Source organism: Haemaphysalis longicornis, unplaced genomic scaffold (genome assembly GCF_048455015.1).
Source record: "Haemaphysalis longicornis isolate Haplotype H1 unplaced genomic scaffold, Haemaphysalis longicornis Haplotype H1 scaffold_9, whole genome shotgun sequence".
Lineage (NCBI taxonomy): Eukaryota > Metazoa > Arthropoda > Arachnida > Ixodida > Ixodidae > Haemaphysalis > Haemaphysalis longicornis.
The window spans coordinates 125,422,298-125,450,135 of record NW_027526460.1 but is presented as its reverse complement, the minus strand read 5'-3'; the positions used below and the strand labels follow the sequence as shown (position 1 = coordinate 125,450,135).

At 47.7% G+C, this 27,838-nt stretch overlaps 1 protein-coding gene across 1 annotated transcript; it reads right to left on the bottom strand.

Annotated features, from left to right (window-relative positions):
• LOC144151807 (uncharacterized) lies at window positions 1-22,707 on the bottom strand. Its single transcript, XM_077682941.1, has 4 exons — window positions 22,564-22,707; window positions 22,315-22,484; window positions 14,169-14,525; window positions 1-968 (listed from the first exon to the last, which is right to left on the bottom strand). The coding sequence occupies exons 2-4, from the start codon at window positions 22,448-22,450 to the stop codon at window positions 838-840; spliced, it is 624 nt and encodes a 207-aa protein (XP_077539067.1). The 5' UTR covers window positions 22,451-22,484; window positions 22,564-22,707; the 3' UTR covers window positions 1-837.
• Window positions 22,708-27,838: the final 5,131 nt, after the last annotated feature.

Genomic DNA, 27,838 nt, shown 5'->3' with positions numbered 1-27,838 from the left:
TTGAAGGCAATAAAATTCATGTTGCATTTTTGCAATAAAAAGTTTATTGATTTTATATTGGCCGCAGTTTTTAAGATGGAAGATTTGGTTTACTGAAAAGAAACGCAATATGAAGTTTATTAAAACTCCATTTCTTGAAGGCAATAAAATGTTGGTTGAGTTTGTGCAATACAATGTTTGTTGACTTTTTAGCGAGCACAGTCTATAAGCGATGAGTTTTAGTTGACTTTTTATTGACTCTATAGAAACACAATAGGGGGTCTATTAAAACTCAACGTCCATTTTCATGAGCCTCTAGGACCACTCCGTAATAAAAGGCTGAAAATACGGTGTGGCGTATACCTAGTATCACATGCGTTACACAGGAAAGGCAATGGGCTCGTTACGAAACGAAGCCGAGGATAGTGCACTCCAGGCACATTATATCGTCGTGACACCTACTGACAACTAGTTGCTCGGAGCTGTCATTGTGCGTTGCTCTATGTCACAGCGCCGCTCGAATCTGGGATTTTCAGCGCCGACTGGAGCTTTTTTTTATTAAAATAGTAAAATGAACTGAAACAATTTCTAATTGACTTCAATTATCCATTTATTTGAAACACTTTTGGGATTACAGAAATAAGGAAGAGCTTACGAGGTAGAAAAGCCCGCAGAAACCAGAGACAATACTCTAAAAATGGCACATACACAAAATAAGCCCCTGGTTACTCCTAAGTGCTTATTGGAAAGGTATTCTATGTGCTCCCGTGAAGCACGTACGAGGCGAATTTTCCTGCCAAAATGCATTCGTTTAATTATGAAGAGAATCAAGTAAGTAAGTAGGCGTTCCCTTCCGGCTTAGAGTTGACGGCTGATTCGTTCCATCTGGAGGGTCTTCACTACATCCCTGCAGGTTGCAGCCAATCTTGACGATGTACTTGAAGATGTACGCTGGCTCAGAGAAGCCGAGCCCTTTCTTCGGCGTGCATCTGCGCAACAAAATGGGGTTTTGCAATGAATCTGGCTACAGTTAAACTGGGATGTAAAGAAGTTGACAAAAATGTCCTTTTTTTCGTTACGTCCAGGTTTTCGTTACAGCTTTCGATTTAAAGCTCGCGTGAATGAAGAAGAAAAGAAACCGATATGCTCGACATCAGTGATGCTGAACTCACCCTTGTTCAAGGATATATTTCACACTGAAAAACTGCGTGATTTGCGCTTGCTGCTACTACACGGCCCCCGTATTAACGAACGTAGCATAAGTTGACTGCAACACAGATTGAAGGCGGGCCAGTTGGTACATAACTAACTTATAAAACAGCGCTAGAAACAGGACTACAGAAAGGGCACACAGACAGGGCGCTGACTAACAACTGAGTTTATTGTCACTGAACGGGCAATAAATACGGAAAGAAAGTGACACGTGAGGAAAGAAATAACAACTGAAGGTACAGTGATCTTCATTACTAACACAATCGTAGCAACTAGCACGCCTTATCTACAGTATCACCAAGAAAGTGAAATTCTTTCACCGAAAGAGCAACAGACGGAGCGCTGACGCAATCATGTTTCCGGGTATGGATTTCCCAGGCCTCTCTAATCTCCCGTCGCATCCGGTCGCGGTATCGCGCCAGCACGTGGCTTTTCTCAAACAGAGGGGAACAGCCTGGGCATTTGGCAACGTGAGTAGCGAGTGTGCTACCAGTGGCGTTTCTTACGTCGCACGCGTGCTCCCGAAGACGATCGTTGAGGCATCGCCCCGTTTGTCCCACGTACGACCGCTTGCAAAACAGTGGTATCTCGTAGATAACCTCCCCCTGGCACTGTACGTAGGGCTTCGTATGATTCTTCGCGCATTTTTTCTTCGCTGGTCTCTCACTGTTTACCTTGCGGCAAAGGCTACTTAACTTGTCAGGAGCAGAAAACACGAGATCAACACCGGACCGCCCTACTATTTTCTTAAGCCTGTGGCTCACCCCGTGGATGTAAGGGATCACGGCTACCTTCCTTCGCTCTCTGGATGGAGGTTCCTGTTCCTGGGGTGGTTTTCTCAGGAACAGGAACCTCCATCCAGAGAGCGAAGGAAGGTAGCCGTGATCCCTTACATCCACGGGGTGAGCCACACCCTCATGAAAATGGACGTTGAGTTTTAATAGACCCCATATTGTGTTTCTATTGAGTCAATAAAAAGTCAATTAAAACTCATTGTTTATAGACTGTGCTCGTTAAAAAGCCAACAAACTTTGTATTGCAAAAACCTCAACCAACATTTTATTGCCTTCAAAACATTGAGTTTTAATACACTTCATATTGCGTTTTTATAGAGTGAACCAAATCTACCATCCTAAAAATGCGGCCAATATAAAATCAATGAACTTTTTAGTCCAAAAATGCCACATGAATTTTATTGCCTTCACTATATTGAGTTTTAACAAACTTTGTATTGCCTTTTTATAAAGTCGTTTGAACTCCGAATGTGTGGACTGTGGTCATTAGACAGGCAATAAACTTTTTATAACGAACACGCAGCAAGAACCTTATTACCTTAATTATGTTGAGTTTCAATATACTCTGTATTGCGTTTCTATAGCCTACCCACGGAGGTCTGGTAGCTTATCGGTGCATATATGTGGGGTGCTATAGCGCCGCCTGCCCCGCCTCATCAATCGAGATGGCGCGATGGACGTCCCGTCACTTCGTCTTGGGAGCACTTGGGAGCGGTGGCGCCTGGGATGGCGGACATCACCGACGGAGAGTTAGAGCCCCTGCAAAGCTCCGCTGCTAAAACTTGCCAGAAAACCTGACTCACAGGCAACAGGATATTACGACTACACTCAATAAGAAGTTTATAGAAAGGTAATAGAGATAAATTTAATAAAAACGCATCAGACATTCTGTTCAGACCTAGCTCGTATGCAACAGGTTGTGATGACTGGGCACAATAAGAATTTTATAGAAATCTAATTGAGATAAATTTAATAGAAACCCGACAGAAACTGTATTCAAAGCTGACTCAAACGCAACAGGTTGATACGACCATGCTCAATAATAATTTTAAGAAAGCTAATCTTGGCAAATTTAATAGAAACTCATCAAAAAGTCTATTCAAACTTCATTTACACGCAACACGATGTCACGACTATACTCAAGAGGAATTTTATAAAAAATTAATTGCCACAAATTTAATAAAAATCCGTCAGAAACTGTATTCAAACCTGATTTCCACGCAACAGGCTGTTGCTACTGTACTCAGTAAGAATTGCATAGAAAACCTATTGAATATATTTTATAAAAACCCCATAAGAAACTCATAAGAAACTACATTCAGAACCGATAAGGCCTACTGACTTGGCTCTATAGACTTTAAATTGAAACGCGGTGGCCAATTTGTAATGGAAACTCAATAGAAATATTCTATAGAATGTTGACAAAATGTTTAGAGGATTCTTTTGAGCAATGTCTATAACAAGTTTATTAAATCTCGGTAAACATTTTCATGAGGGCAGGCTTAAGAAAATAGTAGGGCGGTCCGGTGTTGATCTCGTGTTTTCTGCTCCTGACAAGTTAAGTAGCCTTTGCCGCAAGGTAAACAGTGAGAGACCAGCGAAGAAAAAATGCGCGAAGAATCATACGAAGCCCTACGTACAGTGCCAGGGGGAGGTTATCTACGAGATACCACTGTTTTGCAAGCGGTCGTACGTGGGACAAACGGGGCGATGCCTCAACGATCGTCTTCGGGAGCACGCGTGCGACGTAAGAAACGCCACTGGTAGCACACTCGCTACTCACGTTGCCAAATGCCCAGGCTGTTCCCCTCTGTTTGAGAAAAGCCACGTGCTGGCGCGATACCGCGACCGGATGCGACGGGAGATTAGAGAGGCCTGGGAAATCCATACCCGGAAACATGATTGCGTCAGCGCTCCGTCTGTTGCTCTTTCGGTGAAAGAATTTCACTTTCTTGGTGATACTGTAGATAAGGCGTGCTAGTTGCTACGATTGTGTTAGTAATGAAGATCACTGTACCTTCAGTTGTTATTTCTTTCCTCACGTGTCACTTTCTTTCCGTATTTATTGCCCGTTCAGTGACAATAAACTCAGTTGTTAGTCAGCGCCCTGTCTGTGTGCCCTTTCTGTAGTCCTGTTTCTAGCGCTGTTTTATAAGGTAGCATAAGTATCACTTTGTCTTTTTGATACTTTTCGGTGCCTTAACGCGTTTCAAGCACCAAACTTATGCTGAAAGGGCGCCTTTTTCGCGCACTTTATGCTATTTCCCGCACTCAAAATTGTTGAGGGAATGCTATAGCTGGGACACTGTACCGGGCGGTGACGTTCTTTTTTAATTCTCGCCGGCGGAGACGGTCCTTAGAATATCGAGCTTGTCTTGAAACGACAAAACTTTTCCTCTCCTGGCAGCAGAACTCGTCACCGACGAACCGACACCACAGATATCAGTGGAGACGCCCGTCTACACGCCGACAGGCAGGCCTAGCACCTAATCGACACTGCACTCACACGTGGAAGCGTACTGGAGATTGCGGGCGGGCGAAATTCGCTAAATTGGTACATTTCGCCTGCCGATTTTTCAGAAAAAGGGCAAAAAACATTCTTATCAGCGTAGCGATTTCATTACATCAAGGTTAACTGTTGCAACACCTTCGTTTCATAGAGGTCGCAAACACATGGGTTTCAATGGAAGCGGAAATGGGGAAAGGAAAAACGTTAAATCCAGGAATTCGTTACACAGAGGGTCGTTACAACCGGGTTTAACTCTACAGCCTTTAAAGTGCTGACTTCTCGTCACTTTAGCGTTGAAGCATGTAGGGGCAAACAAAGTGAAAATATGTCAATACCACCAGAACGCATCACACTGAAGAAAAATCGTAAACTTCTTGAATGATTACGTGATGATGATCCAACTTGGAGGCGGTGCTGGTTGTTAGGTCGCCTAGATTGCTTTTAGCGTTAACTGATTAACGACTTCAGTAACCATGGCGACCAAACGGAAAGATAAGTCTATTTCCGAGCTGCGGATGCACGTGTTTGCGCACCGCTTTGCGGAGTAGCTCACAAGTTTAGAAAGTTACTCGCCCAGTGTTAATCTAAACAGTTGCTCACACATTACGCTGTTTAAAATACTCAATGTAACCAAACACTGGTAGCTGCCAACTGCTACCCTCGTGGTTATTTGGGTTGTTGAAAACGGTACACTATTTAGACCCTGATGGAGGCGAAAAGCAAAAACGCCCGTGTGTACGAGATTTCGGCGCACGTTAAAGATCCCCAGGTGGTCAAAATTAATCCGGAGCCCTCCACTACGGCGCGCCTCATCGCCTGCGTTGCGTCGGCGCGTTAAACCCCACAATCAAAATCTATTTAGACCGTTGCCCCGCGTTGCTTCTACTGTCAAGCGAGATTTTCCTTGAACTGTGAATTTACAGGAGAAAGCTCCGCCGTTTTTTTTTTTGTCTTTGTATATCTCCCGCCCGTTCAGACCCTTTGAAACTTTCGAAACGCATTTAGGTGCGGTCATGGCTTTTCTATTAAAAGAGCACGTTTAACTGGTTTGACAAGTACTACTGCTCACGATAAAACAACAAAGCTCTTCGTGCATGAACAAGCGTTTGTTGGGACACCAAAAAAAGTTTCAACACGAAAAGTCAAAACAATATTACATATTCCGAAAGAGTGCTGAAGTTTTTTTTTTTTTGCGACATTTAAACGATTCAGCGTTTGCAATTCGTATTGTTACGAGCAATGAGTGTATTTAAAGCGCTTCTACAGCAGGATTCCAGGGCAGAAGACGAGGACAACCGGACACGCGATACCAGCTGATGGTAATGATTGGGAATGAATGTGATGATGATGGCAATGGATGGCGGCGCATTGCACAACTCCGGCCGATTGTCCTTGTCGCGCGAGGTAACGCATAGTAACTAAGAACAGGGGCTGCCCTGTTCTTAGCAATATTTTCCTCAGTGGAATCGACAGACGTATTGAGCAGAACCTGTGTGGGTTGGCTATGAAGGTAGTTAGATATGTGGACGATTTCTGGTTTTTGTTGATATTTGCGATGTGTCACGCCGAATGGTTGATGTTTTAAAGTTGTTTGAAAAGTGCGCCCTGGGGCTTAGATTTACATGTGAGCTACCGAGAGGCGGTCAGCTACAGTTCTTGGATTTGCGTTTGTCTTTGGAACAAGGGGATGTATGCTGGGCATACAGTCCTAGATCTGCCAAACCGTTTTTGAATTACAGCTCTGGGCACTCTAAACTGGTTAAATGTGGGATTGCCTTTTCTCTGTTAAGGTCGGCCGTTTTTAAGTCTTGTACGCATAACATTACCAGTAGTGTTGGGGCCCAAATCACCAGGCTTAAGTCGGGTGGTTTTCCTGAGGAAATATAGCGCAGGAGTGCACAGAAGCTACTTAAAGCTGTGAATTCAGCCGCGGGGTGTCAAGCTGGCCGTCCGGTTGAAAGAAACCGGATCGCTGTTATCCCCTACATGCATTCACATGGCCTGAAAAATGTAGGCGGTCGTTACGGGGTTCGGGTTGTTTTTTCGGCCCTGAATAAACTTGGGGGAATATGTAAAATGGTGGAAAATAAGTTGTTAGGGCAGAAAGATGGCAGCGGGTGCAGTGTGAGACATGTGTCACCTTTTGTTCCCTGCTCGACGGGCATCGTATACTCCTTGCCGTTTTCATGTGGTGATGTGTACATTGGCCAATCAGGCAGATGCGTCAATGTACGGCTCATGGAGCACCGTGGTTCACTCAAGAATAATAATCCATTTGCACATATCACTCGGCACTGTAAGGCCCACGAGGAAAACAGTCGAGAAAAATGCAACCCAGTGTATAAAGACACGTGTATTCTTTGGCGCCACAATGACGAGTTGACAAGAGAGTTGTAGAAGCGTTTCATATAAGAAACAGTGAAGGGAAGGGCATTAGCCATGCTTCTGTGACACTGCACGATAAGGAATTTGCCTTCCTGTCAAAGACGATGCCTTAGGTTGTGTGTTTTTTTTTTTGGGGGGGGGGGGGCGTGAGTGGGCTATGATAAGATTGTTGGCGCACCGCGTAATGACGTGTAGAGACACGTGTGGTGTATGATTGAATATGTGTGTGTTTTTCTTCCGATTAAAGATTTAGTTGAGAGTCGGCGCCGTTTTGTGTCCCCTTTTCCTCGTCGTTGTGTTGTTAAGCGCTGTTTAAGATGGACGGATACCAACTAGCCCAGCTGTCGATTCTGTTGTCAGCAACGGTTACAACCGTATGCGCTAGTGCTACATCGCGCGAAAGGAGTACGTCCAGAATGGGCGAGAGTACGTAATCGCTGTCAGGAACGGGTGAGCTCGACGACAAGTGAACGTAGGTGGATGCTCACGGCTGTAAGCGGATGTGATAAGGAACATCTAGAGGTATTTGAAGGCATTCTTCGGCAGTCGGATTATCAGGAGGCAAGTGAAGCCGCAGCACAACCGTGGAGTAGTCGATAATACCAGAATGATCCGATAGAAGGTCATGGCTAAAAAAATGTGCAGCGAAATCTGCAGTTGAGCATGATTTGCGGGTAGGCGGCTGTCTTGTGGGTGTGCTTGGCGAGCGACGTCACGGCTGGCGGTCGCTCTGGCAAAGGTATACTGGTGTCATTTCCGTGATGGATATGACGTCAGTGAAATCTTCGTGTATCCCGGCATAAAACACGTTCGTGTTAAGTATAACGTACTTTTTAGTACTGAAGGTTGCTTCCCCACAAGAAGACCCTGGGTGCAGATGTGCACGCTTTACAGGCCGCTTGCTTATAAAGGGACAGACAACCAATTTTTGCGAGTATATATTCTCTATCCCAAATGAAAGGGCATCACCTAAAGCACCTTAACGATGAACAGTTTTGCTGATAACGCCATAGAACTTTTTAAGTCGAAATTTCTAGATCTAAGAGTCGTGTGTCCTCCCAAAAATAATGCTGGCAACCATGACGTACAGTAGCGCGGTCACATACTTTTGTCTGTATGCGAAATGAAAACCGATATTTAAAAACTTGTCCCTGGCTAAAAAAATAGTTAATCGCAGGCTTTCTTATTCCTTTATGTGCTTTTTTTAATCCACCAGTCTATTATGCACGAAGGCGCCATCTGTTGGGATGGACGATAGGTAGAATCTGGCTTCACGTTGTGGGAGCCAGAAGTTCGATTCTCCCCGGGCGCGTCCTTTTTTTCTAAGCTGCAGTTGGCGTATTTGAAAACTGAAATCGAATATTTTGGCAGAAGAAACGCCCCTGACTCAGGAAGAATCGTCAAAGCTTCTTCACTGGGACTGTTTATTGAACGCTGCCATTGATTCTCGGCATGGAGGTTCAGTTACCCACACTGAGAGCAACCCAGCGGCGGCGGGCGGCGTGTCTTGAAAATTTTCAAAATAGTGTTTAAAAATACGTATACATTTTAAACTTATACAAATATTTGTGTTAAAGGTTTTCAATAAGTGAATAAACGTTTCAGCAGTTACAGTAGCAGCTAGGTTTGCAGGTCACGTGACGGGGGCACATATTGTAGTGTCAAAACCGCCACCCTTCAGATATCAAAAAGTTTGCTGCCAAATTAAAATTATTTCCGTCAATTTATAAATTGCTTGTGGTTAGCGGGCTATATAAAACGCTAGCTTTCATATAAGCTATAGAACATAAACGCGACAAAAATCGGTTGTCCGTCCCTTTAAGGAGCAATGGTTCCGGTTCTCACATTTGCGAATGCTGTACTCTACTTAAAATCAGACGTTCTATCAGGCCTTGAAGTGAACGAGAGAACAGTAGGCCAATTAGCCTTAGGCGCGCATGAAAAAACAACTAATGAAGCAGTGCAGGGAGATACGGCCTGGGCGTCGTTTGAAGTTTGAGAGGCGCAGAGTAAAATATGTTTTGAGAGGTGGTTGAGAGGAATGGATCAACGTTGGTGGGCAGCTAAGGTGTTTAGGTACCTATACTCGAAAAGCGTGGACACGCAGTGGTTAAGAAAGACTAGAAGGCTAACGATGAAATACGGAAAGAACAGTGGAGAATCCAAAACAGCCAAGGTAACCAAAAAAGAGGCAAGTCAAGAACAAATAAATGGAGAGAAAAAATAGAAGCTAAAACGTCGTTAGAGATGTACAGGGCTGAGAAATTAGACATCAGAAAGTAAAATTTCTACAATAATATCAAGGACAGTGCTTTGCTTTTTGAGGCTAAAGCAGCTTGGCTGCGAACTAAGAGCTTTGTGGCGAAGTATTCACAAAAAATTAAAGCCGTTCCACTCAACGTGAAAGCTGTCGTAAATGCAGAGCAGTGATTCGCCATAACGGCCTGTGGCACCGTTATCCGCTTACTGCTACTACCCATCACGCTCTTCGCCTCCCTGTATCACTTCTCTCTTGATGAATTGAACGGAGGTTTGCCCAAAGCAGTTCAAATTTCCCGCCTTCGCAGTGCTCGCGCGCCCCCTGCCTGGAACGAGCAGCGCGAGCGGTTCTCGCACGTGCCGGCACCTTACTGCGCAGTCCACAACGCGTTGTTTTTGGCGGTCCCATCTCCCCGCGAGGGGGACTCGAGTAAATGCGTCGCATAGGGGGTGGGTGTATTGCGTTAACGTTTAGTGTTTGGGGAGTTGGTGGTAGTAAATGCGTTGTATCAGCAGCTTCTTGACGCAGTTTGAATGAGTCAAGGATATAAGGCGCGTTCGTAGCGTCCCATTCTGTGTCGGCTTTGTGGCGCAGTGGGTAGAGCACCATGTACATTGCGTTCCGCCCGCAGGGTCGAGGGATCGAGACCAGGCGCCGGATAGTATTTTTTTTATATAGTGTAGGGGGAGGGGTGCGGACTACGACTACGGACGTCAACGCGAGTGACATCGTGAGTTACTGAAATGCTCTGCATTTAAAATGACGGGGTATGCGTGGTCTGCGGAAAAGAAACAAGCTATGCGGCACAAAGTGTGAGAATGCGAGGGTATCCATCCAAATCTACATGAGGGAAATATTCGGCTTCCAGAAGCCCTAGGATTTAAGGGCAGCACAGAAGAAGTTAACTTCAAGGCTGTCCAGGGGACGAAAAGAAGATTAGAATGCTGGTGGACGAAAAGCAGAGAGGGGAGTATTGCCTAGGACAGTTACCACTTGCAACAGGAAAAAGAAGTATTTTGTGCCTGCCCTAATCAGCGCTAGTATTAAACCAAGAGTGTAAAACACGGGTATATTAGTCCTTTTTGGTAAGATGACGCGTCATCACCCCGCTACAAAGGGGAAACCAATAACAATCATCATCATCATTATCATGCTTCGTTGTACTGGCGTCACTTTGCTGACAGATATGACGTCATGGAAATCTTCGTGTATCCCGGAATAAAAAACACTGTAGGGTTAAAATTAGATCATAAAGGCGCTCGCCAAGACGGCGAACATTACGGCTGTTTTGTGTCCAGCTGTGCGGGCGCGGGCGGTACACATTACGGCGACAGCGGACGTCCCTCCATCCGCGACCTGTACGACACTAGGGGTGGCAGGAAAGAGGACCTTGCGAAGGGGGCGGGGGAGGTTTCAGCTCATAACTGAAAAGTGGGCACCGGTATCAATTAGAGCACTTACGGGGACACCATCCACATGAACGTCGAGTAAATTGTGTCTTGTGGGCAGAGATAACAGACGGTTTCGTGGCCTGGTCGTAGATGCGATAGTACCCTCATAAATTTAGCTCTGTGTGCCTCCTTCGCCAAAAACCCAGGCGGCTAATTTGAGGTGTCTAAACGAGGGAGCGGTAGATCCACAGGGCTGGCCGCTTAAAAACCACCGAAGTACCTCGATCACCCCGGTGTCGCTTAGCATTTATTGAGCCGTGTGACGCTACGCTTAGCGCAAGCTTAGAGTTAGCATTACGAGAGATTATACGTTGACCACCGTCCATGCTTCCTCAATAAAAGCTCATCGCAATGAAAGTGCGTTTCAGGAAAAGATGGAACAGAATCAGCTTTCTCACTGCCGCCGAAGTCCGAAATCACACAGATCCCGTATTACAGAGGAGGCGGGATGGGGGGGGGGGGGGATAGAGTACAACGTTACACGGTATCATCATGCGCCGCTTCTACTTATGTGTAGCAAATGCTTCTGTAGAGTTTCAAGTTTGACGATTCAATAAATAAGTTCACTAGCACAATAATGTATATAAGAACACAAGCTCGTGGTGGGTCCAAATTAAAAACGTACGACTAGAGAGGAGACGGAGGAAGAAATAGAATGCCGCTGCACACTCAACATTTATTCGGCAAATGCTACATCTAATCGACAAATTACCAGAAATTCTGGATAGAATTTTCTAAACCCAGTTCCATCGCTTCCGAACTTTCGCCACCCTAATAGGACGGGCGATAATTAACGCTCACCCGAACGTTCATTCTTGAAACCTTGGCAACTCCACAAATAAAACTGGTTGCAAGCTGAACATACATAAACGGGTATATAAATGCAGAGTGATCGAAACCAAGCCGACAAGTGTTTTTTTTTATTAGGCGTTTAGCTTTATGGGAAGACCACCTCTACAGCGAGGTCATGCACACAAGAGGACAGAGAATTGTAGGTGTTAATAATTAATGTCGGTGGTTTAATTAACTAAACATGAATAATGAAGTTTTTAGTGGCTGCAGTAAGCAGTCATGTTTGTATTGAAGAGTTAGACGCAATCGTGTTTCTACGCAGTTTCTTTTGGCAGAATTCTTCCAGCGCATCGATCGCACTCCGAGATATCTAACTGCGAAGTTTAATTGCCGTTCGCATGATTACGCAGGCTAGAAAGTGACGACCGGCGCGAAGCTCCACTCTTTTGTTCTGTGTTTCGATAGCGGTTCCGCCAACTGCAGATTGCGATAACGCCAGCCAAGACTGAAAGGGTACCAGTTATCCCTCTTGCCTATGCCTCCACCCCGCTGCCAAACTAAACACCGTACACATCAAGCATGTCATAAAAGGGAGGAGCTTTGCGCCGCTCTTCCCTGTCAAGCATGCGTAATCATGCGAACCTTAATTCTTCTCCCTGCGTCTTGTATGCGGACGATACAACCGTTTCTTTATCTAATAAATCGATAATTTGCCTTACCGCTAACTTGAACGCAGTACTTAACAACGTTGTAAAATGGTGCCGCGTCAACTATTTAGTTATTAATCCGGAAAAAACTAAATTTGTGGTCTTTAGATCTCATCAGAAAACCATCGGTTTTCTTCCCGAATTACATCTTGAGTCTCATTTAATCACACCTTGCGACCACGTTACATTTCTTGGCATTCACCTCGACCCGAATCTTACATTTAGTTCTCACTTTTCCCATTTAAAGCAGAAAACATCTTTTGGGATTCGAGCTTTAATCAAGGCTCGGCGCTTTTTCCCTCATTTAGCCCTGTTGTCTTTATATTTTGCTTTTGTTCACAGTCATTTTCATTATGGTATTGTTTCATGGGGCAACACTTACTCCTCTCACGTTTCATCTGTTCAACATATACAAAAACAGTGTATTCGTATTATAACATTCAGCCCAACTCGTTCCTCCGCCTCACGACTTCTACATCAGAATAATATACTATCAATTAATGGGCTGTTTCAATATAACTTAGGTATTCTTTTTTACAAATTATTGCACTGTAACCTCTCTTATGATCTCTTTGATGTAAGTGTTTTACGCAGTAAAAGCGTAACCAGGTTTTCAAGTAATAACAATTTGTCACTGCCTCCTGTTCATACTAATTACGGAAAGAAAACTACTTGTTTTTCAGCTGTGAAATTTTGGAATAATTTGCCTACTGCTGTCAAATCATCCCCATCACTTGGTTGCTTTAAAAAAAAACCTTAGAGGATTTCTCTTGCTGTAATTAGGATCTTGTTCTCTGTTTTATTCTTACGTTATACCAAATGTTCTCATGTGCCTTTGCTTCCTTTGTGTCATTTACGAACTGATTTTTTTACTTTTTATATAAGATATCTACAATTATAGCTATCTTTCGAATGTTTGTACATAAAATGCTAATTTCTTGTGTGTTTCATACTGCATATTGATTTGTTAGGCTCTTTCGCCCATTTGCTGCTTCTACACAATTCGTTTGATGTATTTGTAATCGAGGGTCCCCTTTCAGTCAGTTGACTCTGGGACCCTCGTCTGCATACTAATATGTTTGTAATCCTTTTTTGTAATAAACTTTCCCTTTCAAAAAAAAACGGCAATTAAGCTTATCAGTTCGATATCTCGGAGAGCGAATGCGCCAGAAAAATTGTGCCAAATGAAACTGCGTAGAAACAAGACGACGTCTAATTCTTCAATACATATGCCTGCTTACTGCAGTAAAGTTAATTATTCAATTTTAGTTAACTAAGCCACCGACATCAATAGTTACTACCTCATTGTGTGTCCTCCTTGGTGCATAAGCTCACTGTAGCGGTGGTCTTCGCGTACATGTAAACGCCCAGTTTTAGATGCGACTGCATCTCTTTCACTTGCCTTGTCCCTCCATACGGAGTTGTCCGTCCACACCCCTCCCCCTACACTATAAAAAAATAGTTAGCGGCGCCCGGTTTCGATCCCACGACCCTGTGGGCGGAACGCGAGGCACATGGTGCTCTTCCCCCTGCGCCACAAAACCGAGACAGAATCAAATGCTACGAACGCGTCTTATATCCTTGACTCATTCAAACTACGTCAAGAAGCTACTGATACGACGCATGATGGGGCAATGATTAACACTTGCAATAAAAGAAAAGAAGCTACCACTTACAGCAACAATGATGGAGTAAAGGTTGTTGCGACAGCGAAGCCCCAAGCATACCACTTAGAGAGATTGACCAAGATTGGCCAATAAAACATAATAATAATCATAAAACATAATAATCATACGCGTTCCCGACACGTTTAACGCGATTGCAGAATCAATCCAACGGAAACACCAAGTGAACCCCACGATGCGTCGCATCTACACAGGGTCGCGGGGAGGTGGCGCAATTTTTTAAAAAAATCTGTCGGCTTAACTTTGATCACCCTGTATATATTTTGCGAGCATGATTAAGCATATATATCAAGGGCAAGAGAATAAGTGCCGAGGAACTTCATTGACGCACAATTGGGGTGGGTCTGTCTCTTTCGGGCACAGTGCCATCCTGAAAAGCCCAAGGTGTTCTCACCAGTGCGAAACCACATGAGGACGGCGCGCTGTTTGTGCATGCAGCACGCCACCAAAGGCGGGAAACCAGCAGGTCGCGCAGCAGGTCTCCAGCCCCTCCGCGAGCATGGCGGGCTCAAGCCCCGGATGTGGGCAACCAGGCTTGCACGCCGCACCGAAGAAGAAGCTGTTGCCGCCGACAGCGCGAGGCCTGGAACCGCCAAGAAGAATGCCGGTAGGACGCATTTTGCACGAGCCGCACAGTAAGCCGAAGTCGGCCATGGTCGCCGGCCGGGGGAGAGCTCGAGACGAGAGCCGCAGGGGCACCAGGTCGAAGACGCGGTCAAACCCCTTTGTTCCGCCCTGGCTGCGTGGGCCACTGCAAAGACGACAGTGAAGCAGAAATATAGCAGGTTGGCAAAGCTTTTGATTGCACTCATAAAATTACGTTTTCGTGGAGACCACTCTTTCCTTTTCCCGGTGGCGTGGTTTGTGTTATTTTGAAAGAACCCTTACGTGGTAGAGCCTTACTGCAAAAAATGTGGTTGATCCCTCTTTCATGGGAATCGGTAAAACACGAAAGTGCGATGTGCTTTCACAGGATCACTTGAATGTTTATTCTGCATCGGCATGAAATTGCACACTTCGATGTGTTGCGACGAGCTCAGCTGGCGACAAATGTAGGCGCTCGTTCGCATCGTGATGCACTGCTTCGCTTCACCTCTCGTAGACGGCAGCACCATCGAAATGGAGGAGGTTATGGGAATGATATATAGCGCGTTCATACGGCTGTCTGCGCTTTAGCACGTAGCGGAGTCGGTAAAGCGCCTGACACCTCCCGTTGCGGCGACGAAGCACTCGGCTTGAATCCTGGCGCAGCCGCGTTTTTCAGGCAATCTCATTTCCGTGACGGGTATGACGACAGTCATATCTTGGTGGATCGGATCGCCCTCCATCCCAATCATATCGACACCACCCCTGGCTTAAAGGGACACTGAAGTGATATGTAAACATTGCGGGATTACTTGCGCAAATTGTAGTCCGGAGTCCCCAGGCCATGTTTCGACCACCCTGGGCGCGTTTACGCGATTTTATTTAGTAGAAAAATTAATTCGAAAATGCTGTCCTCCTCTCTTTACGCTGGCCCATTTTCTTCGGCGTTTTCGTGTGACGTCAGGAGGGGATAAGCTGGCAAATGGCTGCGCGACTGCACGGCTCCCCGGCCTTCAGACAGAGTCAGTCGGCCCAGCGTTTCGTCTGCCGGCCGCCGACGGGTCGTCGCAATTCGTTCGCTCAGTTGAAACGAAGCCAGGACACGTTTGTGAATGGTAGAATTTGCCTTTCTTTACTTGGTTAGTTTGTACACTGTATCTAGCTCCAAGTCAAGGTCGCTTCACACAAGCGCTGCACCAGCGCACATGCGACGCTTCCCTGACTGGTATGCCAGTAGGAAAATATAAGGCCTCTTGAAGGCGGGAGAAGAGTCGGCGAAGTCAATATAGGTACTAAGGAAATAAAATAAACTGATATTTTTACCGTACAGCGTAAAACTAGGGTGCGGGAAGCACTTTTTTGCGCTGGGCGAACAAGCACAGCGGTCAGCAGCACGACTACACATCTGCGAACGCTATTCCGTCTACGAAATGCAATTGCTAGACGTGAGCTATTGTGGAAACTCGGGCGACGCTTACTGCACGAGCGCAATACAACAAATAGTCACCTAAGCTGCTTGAAATGCCAAAACTAAAGAAAAGTGTAAACTGGTTGTACAATATATACCCTATATTACCAGTGCCATCGGAGCCCGCTCCGTGGCCGAGCGGTCTGGGTTGCTCGGTCTGCAACCGCAAGTATTTTGCAAGTCACGAGTTCGAATCCCCACGGGTACGTACGTTTTTTTTTTTTGTAAGTTAACTTTTTCGTTTTCCACCGATGTTTTCTATATTGAGTTCACCTTTTTTTGGGCCGCAACGTTCATGGCTCCACGAACTAGTTCACAAAACGCGCGCAGGCTGGCACTGGCGCGCTAGCGAGTTCTCGTTGGCGTGCTGTTGCCATAAGCACCGACTGCTTGCAGGCAGTGGGCACAGGCCAGAATGAACAGACCCTTGGCCTGGTGCGAACACGCTTTTTACGACACAAGGCATGACGGAGGCAAGCTCCAAATATGGGGGAAAAGCGCATGACATTTGGGCGTCTGCGGGTACGCGGAGGGCGTTCATGCACTGCGTAGGTTTCGGCTAGTGAATGCAACGATTCCAATCCGTCCTAGGAGGCTTATCTTTATACATTTTTACAGCTGACAACATGGCAGAAGCGCGGTACGATGATTACTGAGTTATTGAGAATGCCCATCCAACAACGCCAACGGTTGTGTTTTACAGAACCGAAACCGAAACCGAAACTTGTTTGGTTGCTCACCTTGGGCATCGTCCAATCACGGTGCCCGCTCCTCCTAACGTCACAGCTTTAGTTGGTGCGGCCGCCGCAAACCGCGCATGGTAGTTTTTCTTCTTTCGCACTTTGTAAAATAATTACCGATTTGTCAACCGAATAAACGATGAAAAGTGTGCTAATTTGAGCCAGTCTACGCAGTGCAAGCAAAAACGGGAGCTTGAGAAATTCACTTCAGTGTCCCTTTAACATGGGCTTCCCCGGGCCTTGTGAAGACTGGGCCCCCTACTTGGGGCAGTGATCACTTACCTATACTCATAACTCTTCGAGGAAAACGCACACGAGACCGTCAGGCTGACTACTCGCTTTCATTTGAACTGGGCCTCTTTCTGAGAGAAGCTTCTACAATACGTTCCCCCGTCCTCACTGGAGGAAATGACTGGCATAATTAGGAGCTCGTACTTTGCCTCAGCAGAGACCATAACTTGCGACGAAACTTCCCCTCCTTTTGACAACCACTTGGCCAACTTATGAAAGCGCATGGAGTACCTCACGCAACTCTATCGTACTTCCAGCAGAAGACATTCCCTTTTATGTCGCATACGTGACCAATACAGAACGATTACGGCTTACCAAAAACAACTGGCCACCGACAACTGGGCGGCATTATGCAACGACCTCGGTAGACTCCCTGGACTCAGTTCTTTGTGGAAACTTCATCGCAGCCTTGGTGACAAAAAACGCAGCCGCACACCAATAGTGGCAACTCTAATGCTCACCAGCAAGAACTACTCCCTAAATGAAGAAACTCTCCTTCGCAGCTTCTTTCCTCACGCTTCACTTACTCCTCCGCAACCATTACCAAATATTACTATACACGACCCAGTGCCTGAACTTGGAAGCCCATTCTCGTTTGCTGAACGCACTATACAGCGCTCTGTCATAGAAGGGCCAAATCCGCCCTTGCCACGATGGAATTCAATGAATTCACCTACGCAATCTACCTGAACCAGCCCAGCTACATCTCCTCGAACAGCTCAATCACTCGTGGGAAACCGGACTCGTCCCCAACCACCTGAAACTGTCGCTCATATTTCCAATACCGAAACCAAACAAGAAGCAACAAACCCCCGACGACTTCTCGCATCTCCGACCGATATCCCTTACTTCCGTTATCTGCAAGCTAATAGAACGGCTCATCCCTAACCGAATCGCCCACTATCTTGAATTCGTAAGGCCCTATTTTCACCCCTCACAAACAGGTTTTCGCCCTAATCTCAGTACCGCTGACAGCCTCTGGCTCCTCAGACGGGTGATTAACCGGAAATACTCCCGACAACCCCCGACTACCTTCTCGCACTAGACTTACAGAAAGCCTTCGATTGCGTTAGCCAACAAGCAATACTTGAAGAACTTGCTGAGGCATTTCCCAGCCAGAAAGCTCAAACCTGGATCCGAAACTTCCTTGAAGCTCGCCCCATTCAATTACACGGAACCTACCCCGCGGCTGGTCTCCCCGAGTCTTTTACCTTGACAGGGGTGTACCACAAGGTTCCATACTTGTTCCAACTCTTTTTAACTTAGCCATGACCAGAATAGCAAGACGGATCACCACTGAGTCCACAGCCCGCTTTACTATCTACGCCGACGATACTACTATATGGACCGAATCAGCGCAATACCCAAATCAAGACGCCGTGATTACCGACCTCCAGTGCGCAGTGACGGAATTCCTCGCCATCTTCGGCCGTCAACCCCCCACCGATTACGTGCCACCTCAAGTCAGTGTCGCCTCCATTTCTGTGTAAGCCAGACTGGAACCAATTAAACTCCTCGGAGTCTACATTGGAACCAGAAACAGCCCCACAATATGGCTTAATCGCCTTAAGCAGAAATGGAACTTCATGCAGCACACCCTCCGACGGCTCTCAAACAAACATGGGGGAGCCAAACAAAAGGGTATCACCACCCTCGCCAGGGCAGTAGCGGTGGGCATTCTTTCGTACGGAGGGACACATTATGACCTAAACTGCTCCCAATGACGCACGCTACAAGTTCTTCACAATTTCACCCTACGCACCATCACTGGCCTCCCACGTCATCTCCAACAAGCAGCGACCCTCCCACCAATCGACCGCATCATTCAGGAACAAACGGATCAATACAATTTTAAACGACAACTCACCCACCAAGGCGTGCTCCTCACCGCGTGGGATCAACGAAGCAATATTCCCCTACCTAATTTTCCAGCCCCAATACCCCCCTGGCAGCGGCCCCACTTCACTCAATCCGTCACCTCTCAACCCGTCGCACGCAGGAAACCCAAGCTTCGACAGCAACGCTGCCGACGCCTTGCCTCAACTAAACGACCGTGTGAAATTGACGTCTACACCGACGCTATAGCCACATAAACCCACACGTCGGCACAGCATGGATCAGCCCGGACAATGTATCCATCATGGTAGCCCAATATCACTGTATTCCCAATATTACTTCAACGGACGCGGAGCTCATCGCTATCCACGATTCTCTCGACTACTTCATGTTCGATCACCATCTCCCCATTTCCCCCAGCCTTCGCATCCTAACAGACTCATATGAAGCTCTCCAAGAACTTTGTCATCCCATGTCCACCCACCCTTCTGTCCACCACATTATTCATCAAATCACTGCGTTCCAAACATCAGGCTGCCAAGTCCGAATCGACTTGACCCCCGGTCATGAACCAGCCGCTCCTGGGAACCAAGCAGCTCACGTGGCTGCACAGGAGGCCCTTCTCACAATAGCCTCCGATGGACTCCCGGCGCCGCCCTTCTCGGACCACCCCTGGCCCATCTGCCCTGACGATGACCCCACTCTCGCTCCCGCAATCAGGCTCCATAGATTCAAGCAGCTGAAACAACAACGCCTCAAGGCACTCACCCCTTCAGGCCACCTCACCTCCTTCCCCACCCTGACCCGAGCACAAGAGATCTTGAACAAGTTCCTGACCAACACCTGTACGGCACCAGAGACCATTCGACAATGGTATTATCCCCAGAACGCCCCCCATGTCCCAACTGCCACCACTCCATCGCAGCCGATCTTCACCACCTCATCTGGCACTGCCCCAAGTTTTCTCGATTTCGTACATTCACTCCCTGTCACCACGACACCTCAACCTACATTGACCCAACATCCCTCTCACACGACACACTCTTCGAAATCGCCATTTATACCACAAAAAGCGGCCTAGTACGGGCAATTTAGCAGTGGCCTGCACGACTTCTGAAGAGAACCCTTGAAGCCGGCATCATAAGAACAGTGCTCCGTCCTCCTCATTGACTCCCCCCCCCCCCCCCCCACCTGGCCTTTGACCTTCCTTCTAATAAAGTTTACAACAACCGGCATAAAACACTTTCGTGTTAAAATAGATTATGGTGGCAGCCGTCGATAGGTTAGTGGAGGCACGACTTCTGGGGACCAGCACTGAATAGCGGTGTCCGTGTGCATTGGTCTCCGCGCGATCAATGCGCATGCATCGCTCTTTGGATTGGTGCGGAGCTCAAGGAACGCTAGAGGAGTTGCGCCACCGGCGCTGCATGCATCTACTCCCCGCGCTGCACATGCTCTCCAAGGAGCACGATTGCTAACACCACTAGCGTTTTCTCCTGTATCGACAGCTGCACGATAGGAATAAGGAAGGGAAAGAGACGCGAGGAAAGGCAAGTAAGCAGATTAAGCAGTTCTGTTGGCCAGAGTGCGGCGCAATTCAAGGATTTCAGCTACCTCCTGTTCAGAGTTGAATGCAGAGAAGGGATGCCACGACTGATGCCGAAATCAGACACCGATACCGAGGCGCTTATGCCCAAAAACATCTTTAACAGGGGGTGCGAAGAGTGGACTCTTGGTTGATGCGAGGAATGATCCACCCGTTGTTCCCACCGTGGTTCGGTCTTCATGAACGACCAACCAGTGGTACACGGGTTGTTGACGAACTGGTGAGTTGTCATCCGTTAACAATATACAATCCACCAATGAGCCAGCGGATGCATCAATATACGGTCACCCCAACAGGTCTACCGGGGAACTCCGTATATGCAAGTGCAAACATCGCCCGCAAGCTTTACCTTCAGCTCTTAGTGGGCATTGGAGGGAAGTGGCTACGTTGTTCACAGACACAAGTGGGAAATAATTCTGAATTCTTACACAGCCTGCTAATCAAGGATGTGGGCGTTACCCGATCGGGTCTTTACAGCGAAGCAAGTATGTAAGAGGACAATTTATAGCTCGATTAATCGCCAATGATCTACTGCCTATTGAGGACAAAAATAGTGGTGAATTACTTGCTGCTAAATTATACGTTGGTCGCGCTGCTATGTTTCCAGGATTAGAGTGCGCGCTGCCACCATTTTGGTCACAGAGCAAAATATGCGGTCGTCGTATCTCTTTTTCTGCCCAGCAGCGACCGTTCTCTATCCTGGGCCATGCTATACGCATCAAATTGCGGGTTCTTTCAAGCGACTGAGCATTCGCATATCACTACAGGGGTCCTTCGATGTGCTTCGGGAGTGTTGGCTACGCGGTTTCCATTAAGTGATTGAGGCCTTCTTGGGCTGCGACTAACTTGTTCCAATCAAAGCGATCGAACATTAACATTATCGCTCAGTCATCATCATCATTTTTATGTGTACTGCATTAAGAAAGCCTCTCGCATAAAAGTCCAACCTATTTCATCCCGCGCTGTCCGAATCGATTTTTTGCGCCCAAAAGTCTTCCTCTCATCCACGCATCACTCTTCCGCTGCTTCTGTAGCCCCGGCTCCGGGTAATGATCCTGTTTTCTCTGGTGGCGGTCCACAAATTGTTTGTTCTCCCCATTGCATGTTCGATCCACCTCCATCCCTTTCTCTTTATTTGAAATAGCCTTCCTTCCACGCTAATTTCCTCCCACACACTTGCCTCCATTCCCGAGCGTACCCCTACGCTCTTTTTCATTGGCTCACTCGGCTAAGTTTCCTTCCCAGGTATTTCGGCTGCACCGAGTTTCTGGTTCATAACTTATGAGTGGTTGAATACGCTACGTTTGCTCACAGAGCAAGCGTACTGTACATTGACTATATTCACCCATTAATTCTTCTTCTCAGCTCGCTCTTCCTCAAAATGCTGTTTTCTCGGCGGCTGCGGCAATGGAGTGTTGCAAGAAATATTGTGGAATCGGTTTTACAACGGGTGTTCCGGCAAACTCTGCCTAGATTTCCCGCTCCACAAGAATCGACCATTTACGTCGATCAGCGCCCCTCTAGCTGCCGTGTAGCCCCTGCCTGCGCGGCACTTGTCGCTCTTTGCACACACCTTCGGCGCAGATGAACGCCGCGTGTAATTCAAAGCGGAAACCCGATGAAAAGGTCACTGCTCCGGCGTGAGCAAACAAAGCGGAGGCGAGTTCTGCGCGCGAGGCATGCCTCGCGCGTGCCTCGCGCGCAGAACTCGCCTCCGCTTTGCGAAGACGACCAGCGAAGACGACCAGTTTCTGTTAAGTGTACATCCCAAGCTCGATCGTAAGCTCGATTCGCTGCCTTTGGACTTCCACTCGTCAGCTGAGTGGCTCTGCCTTCATGTATACCTCGGTTCTCTCCTGGCGCGCCTCCCTCACCTGAGGGACGCTCGCTAGGACTGAGCCTCGTCAGAAATAAAGTTATTCTCTCTCTCTCTCTCTCTCTCTCTCTCTCTCTCTCTCTTGCGAGCGGCGCCTCTGCTATCCCGCTTTCATTGGAAAGTTGAGCGCCTACGTACCTGCGGCGCCGACGAATCTTCGAGCAGCCTGGCCTCGCTCCTGCTTCGGCGAGTCATGCAGTCGGCCAAAATCCTCCCTGTTATGCGGGCCACGGGCGCTTGCCGTTCCCTCCCAGCCCGCTGACGCCGTACGCATGCAGCGAAGGACCTTCGCCCCACACAACCGGTCGCTGCAACGGGAAGGCGTAGATGGACAATACTGAAACTTGCCCGTGGGCTCACGGAATCGTATACACCAAGCCCTCGTACCTCGGAGAAGCGGGTGGCGCCTCGGGTTCGGCCGCAGCTTTGGAGAGAGTACTGCTGCCCGAGGTAGACGGGAACGGTGCTGTGGAGCGGCGGTGTCGGCGAGTGGAAAGGGGAAGCCACTCTCGGATGCACTGTGGGAACGTCGGCTAAGCACCGCTTTTTTTTCGGTTCGATAAACAGCCCGACCCGGTGGCGTGCGATCATTGGACGGGCCCACATGGAACAGCCGCGCGAGCTCGATCGGAGTGATGATGATAATTCCACGGTGGAGAAGAAGGATGCCGATGGCTACGGAGCATTCTGCGCACCACTACTGTGGACTAACAAATGAAACTCCCCAAGAAACGAGAAGTAAAGAAAAAATAAGCCACTTGAATGTACATCAAACTGGCAGGTCAATTGCGTTGCGTGCCTGATTCAATGGTTCAGGGTTAGGGTTCTGCATGGGCTAGCGGCGTTTTTCGGCCGCAAGTTTTGTGTCCCAGACATGGTCGGCGGCGTTGATGATGATCACAATAACTTTATTTTGCGCCGTGGCCGCCTGGTAGTGACGGCTTCTCACCGGCCGACGCCCAGCCATCCCTACCGCCAGACAGTTGGCCCGCGCTCCCACCGGTGCATCGAAGCGACAAAGCGAGACTTGAAGGCAGGCACGCGTTTCAAGTGAGCAACACAATTAATAACTTCGCAATTTTCGATTCAATATAAATTAGTTCTCTTTGCGTCTTCTCTGTCTTTTCAGTTAGTTTCTATTTAACTGTTTCAGCTAGTAGAACGCAGTAATCCCCTCAGAAATTGCCTTTCTTCCTTGCGTGTGTGCGTGCCATTTCCATCGACCCAATCATTATCAGCATCATCATCCCCATGCAGCTCGCGCAGAGCTCTGGTCTTGCGAGCCGTAAAAAGTTCGCAGCGTCCATCCCAGAAAGGCCTCCCCTCAATTCACGCCCGTCGGTGGCCCCAGCGTCGTGCTCTGCGCCCCTTCAAAGAGCTCTCGGGAGGCGCCACCCGCTTCTCCTATAGGTAGGAGTGCGCGGTATACCGTATTTCAGCAACGCAGCGATGCCCAGCGTCGACATCTTCCCGTTCCAGCGACTGACCCCGCTCAACCTGGCGTTGCGGCGAGCCGGCCAGCGGAAAGGACAAGCTCAGCCCACCGGCTGAAGCTCAACGTCAGCGGGGACGGCTCTGGGCAAGCCAGAGCGAGGCCAGGCTGCTCGAAGAGGCGTCGGCGCCGCAGGTAAGACACTCGACCTTACATGGGAGCGCGATTGTGCCGCGGTGACAAGCGCTTCCAGGTACACGAAAGTAAACCCAGTCAGCTAACTATACAGTAGAGGTACAAAGGAAGATTTGTGAGATTTTAGGTGTTTAACGCGCCCAAGTACACAGGCGCGCTGTAATGAAGGGCTCCGGATTAACTCTGACCTCCTGCACCAAAATCTGGACACACCAGCGGTTTTGCTTTTCGCCTCCTGAAAAGCGACTGCAGCGGCTGGGAATCGAACCGGCGTCCTTCGGCTCAGAGGGGTCCAAAAGAAGCGAAGCATCAAGGTTCACAATCTATAGTTTGTCTACGGCATATATGTGGTGGAGACTTGCGGTCCGCTTAAGCGGGATTCACACGACGGAATAACCCTCTCACGGAGGCGGACGGATATGTGACGTCAACAGCACGTGACCGGATTATCCGGCCTGGCGGCGCATCCACACGCGCGGAGGTACGCGGAGTGACGAGCAGACGACAGCGCCGAGGAACAGGTTCCATTCCCCGCCGAGGGCCACCGCCGACGAGCGAAAACATGCGGAGGCATTTTCTTTCGCGGAGCCACCGCGGGCTATCCACACCGAGGGGTGGAGCCTAAAACCGGTCACGTGAGCGGGCCCCGCGGGCCAAAACGAGAGGGTTTCTCCGTCGTGTGAATCCCGCTTTACCCTTGCACCGCTTGCGCTCAGCACTTGCCGTCGCTGTGTCCGCACACGCCGAAGCAGTGACCGCTTCACGTGCGACATCTTTGGAATTATAGAGTACTAGCGGTAGTGCCCGGCGGTGCCCGGGTGGGCCATTATATTAACAGCAATTGGTATAACACAAGTTCGTTTCTTTGTTAGTCGCCATAATAGGCTACGTCATTGGGAGGTGGCACACACTCGGGAGCGCCTGTTTGCTGTCAGTACATGGGCTCCAACTGCAGGCGCGTCGTGGTAATGTGAAACGACTGGCACTCGTGTTTTACTCCAACTCTCGCTAAACAAATTGCTGCACCAAGATGGTGCGCTCGAGCGACTGCGTCAGTGAGTGAAAAAAAGTTTTATTGAGCCGGCGAAGTGGGAGTGGTTCCCAATTTCAGAAAGCCGATGAGTGGGCAGCCTTCGCTCTGGAGGAAGTGTTGTGTGGACATCCAGATCGCTGTTAGTCACCAGGTTCTCCCCCAGCTCATGGATGGGAAAAGTGGATCGAAGAAGGGGGAGGTTGTTTTGCTTGTACTCTTAATATGATGAGAGGAAGAGTGCTAGGTTGTAAATACACATTGAATTCGGCAGGAGATTGCACTGGGAACGCACAATGGAGGCCGACTGGGTGAGGGGTATTCTTCCTTATGGGAAGTTGTATCTCAGAAGATATGAACGGTGCTTAACGGTACAGTTTTATCATAAGTAACATGGGCTCCCTACGGGAGGCGCGGCGTCGCAGGAAGTCCCATCAGATGGCGAGCGCTAACCTTTGCGCTTTTTACTGGTACATCTTCTCTTTTACATTTATGATATATGACACCGGCTTCTACGGGAGACGCGTAGTTGCCGAAGTTGTCAACAGATGGCGACCGCTAAGCGAACGCGGGAAACCTCAACTGAATTTTACGTCCAAAAGGATGCAGATTAAAAAATCTCGCTGGCCTTCTTATCCGCATGTTAGAACAAAATCCCGAAGTGGTTTTGAGCAATTAAATGGGCAGTATTTTTAAGAAAAAACGAATGGGAGATATCAACTGGCTGTGTGGTTATTTACGAATGTGTAAAAACAGTGTTTTCCCGAAATCCTGCTTGCCTCTATTGGGAGGGTGTCATTGAAAAATGTTGTAGAACAGTGTTTAGATACGTAAGTTGCCTATCTCAACAGAAACTAGTTCGACATCTCAAATGGCGGGCGGTAAAAAAATTAATATCTGAAAAACTATTTTACCGCTTTTCACTCTCTGCATTGTGGAATTTCTAAAATTTTCAGAAATATTGACCTCCATCATCGTAATCAGAATGTCCCCATGCAATCTGTAGCCGTTTGAAAGAGCAGTTTGGCTAGACGTGTACATAAACCTGTTAGGCCTTTTTGGCTCATCAGCCCTGTCATTTGTAAAAATAATGTGGCCCTTTTAGCGGCGTCGCAGGGCGAAATCCTTAAAAATAGTTCTGTGCATTTGTATGAGTAACATATGCTAGCAAAAATCAGTTGGATAACTGAATCGGTGAAAGATTTATTTGAGAATCTTTAGGAACACCATTTTATTTCCGGAATGAGGGATCACCTCGGTAGTGCAGGTTAGGGCGAAATCCAAAAACTACTTTTTAGATATTCTTAAGGGCTACATATATTAGCAAAAAGCACTTCGATATTTGAATGAGTGACCGAGAAAGTCACTAATTCGCGAAACCACAATTTCGCCCTTTTCCTCGGTAAAGAGTGCAATTTTCTAAAAAAAAAACCGCTTTAGTGAGCACCTACTCAATGCCGCAAATAAACTCGCGAAATTTCAAGTCTCTAGATCTAGCAGTTTTGGCTGGGCGTTGATGAGTCAGTCAGTCATTCAGTCAGTCGGCCGGTCGGTCGGTCCGGGTCGGGTCGGGTCGGGTAGGGTCCGGTCCGGTCCGGTCAGGTCCGGTCCGGTCCGGTCAGGTCCGGTCCGGTCCGGTCCGGTCCGCTGCCTGTAGGGGCGCCACTGAAATCCCCCTAGCCGCCCGTTACGAAAGTAATCGCGAGAGTCTACGGCCCGCTTCCCACTGTCGCCGCTGCTTTTGCGACCCGTTCACGACTGAGATTTACCATTTGTATGCGTTTTAAATACATATTTATCTCGAGCAGTCACTCTGTTCACAAATTTGGTGTATTCACGAGAGTGTAAATGTTTCTGACGTGATCTTAGTGCGGTACATTCGGTCCGTATACGAGCGCCAGGTGTGTGTCACAGGCCGGCGTCGCGAAGCCGACATATGCATGGAGCTGATAGTAATTCCACTACCTGGAAATTCACTAACAGGATCTCCATAAGCAGTGTTTCTTCAGATGACCATGCTACGGCTATACACTACGATGTAAATCTGTTTTGTGCGCTGCAAATCTATAGCAGAGCACTAATACCTGATCATGCCAGTTACGCTTCATACCTCAGATATTGATCCCTACCCTTGACAAGCCAGTGCGGCATAAATTTCACAAACATTCCATAAAGTGCGATGGATAAGGCGAAATTCTACGCGGGCATCAGAGCACGACAAACAATTTAATGCTGGGTCGCCCTGTCGGGTAGTGAGCGCTCAAAATCGCCCATCTGCTACATATGTCTTCCGCGAGAAACGCGGAGACGGGCTTCCACGACTTAACGCTTCTTCTAAACATCGTCATACGACACAGGGAGCAAACTGAAACCAGAAGACCTTATTAGATCCACACTCTTCCAACGACACCTTTAATCGCTTGGGAACTTACTGTTTACTTTAAAAAAGGCGCCGCCGAGTGATCACCTGTACATTGAAGTTGAAGAGTCGAAAAACAAAAGGAAAGTGAACGTGCAGCTTATTACTAAAACGTTCATTGTTTTATTTCGCTCCGAACTTGTACACAACGATAGTTAGGCGCCCCCCCCCCCCCTCGCGTTTGTGAAATAACAGTGCATTTCGCATCTAGTTGGTCCGGCGAGACCTACCTTGCTTAAGTTTCGACAAACCTCTTCAGCATTTCCGAAGCTGCACTGGTTTTTTTTAATCCCGTACGAGCTGTTCTGTTTCTTCCGGACTTGGTAGACCATTTATTTTTCTGTGGTTTTACTAACTTTCCAATTTGTCCTTGCTACCTAACATTTTCGCGTGGCTTATATTCCCATAAAAGGCACAAGTTATTGTCAGGTATTGGGTAATCACATCCCGAAACAGATTTTTCTACGACGTATATATTCGATCCAAAGCCACATTCGTTGTCCTGGCGCTGCAAAACGAAACACACCTCTCATTGTGTCGGTATCAGGTCAAACGAGGCTACAGTAGAATTCACTTATTCCTCAAT

Coding starts and splice junctions, on each gene's coding strand:
- LOC144151807 (XM_077682941.1), bottom strand. CDS start 22,450: ATGCGTACGGCGTCAGCGGGCTGGGAGGGAACGGCAAGCGCCCGTGGC. Junction 14,526..22,314: donor AAGATTCGTCGGCGCCGCAG/GTACGTAGGCGC, acceptor TCGTCTTTGCAG/TGGCCCACGCAGCCAGGGCG. Junction 969..14,168: donor CCTCATGTGGTTTCGCACTG/GTGAGAACACCT, acceptor TTTGTTGCGCAG/ATGCACGCCGAAGAAAGGGC.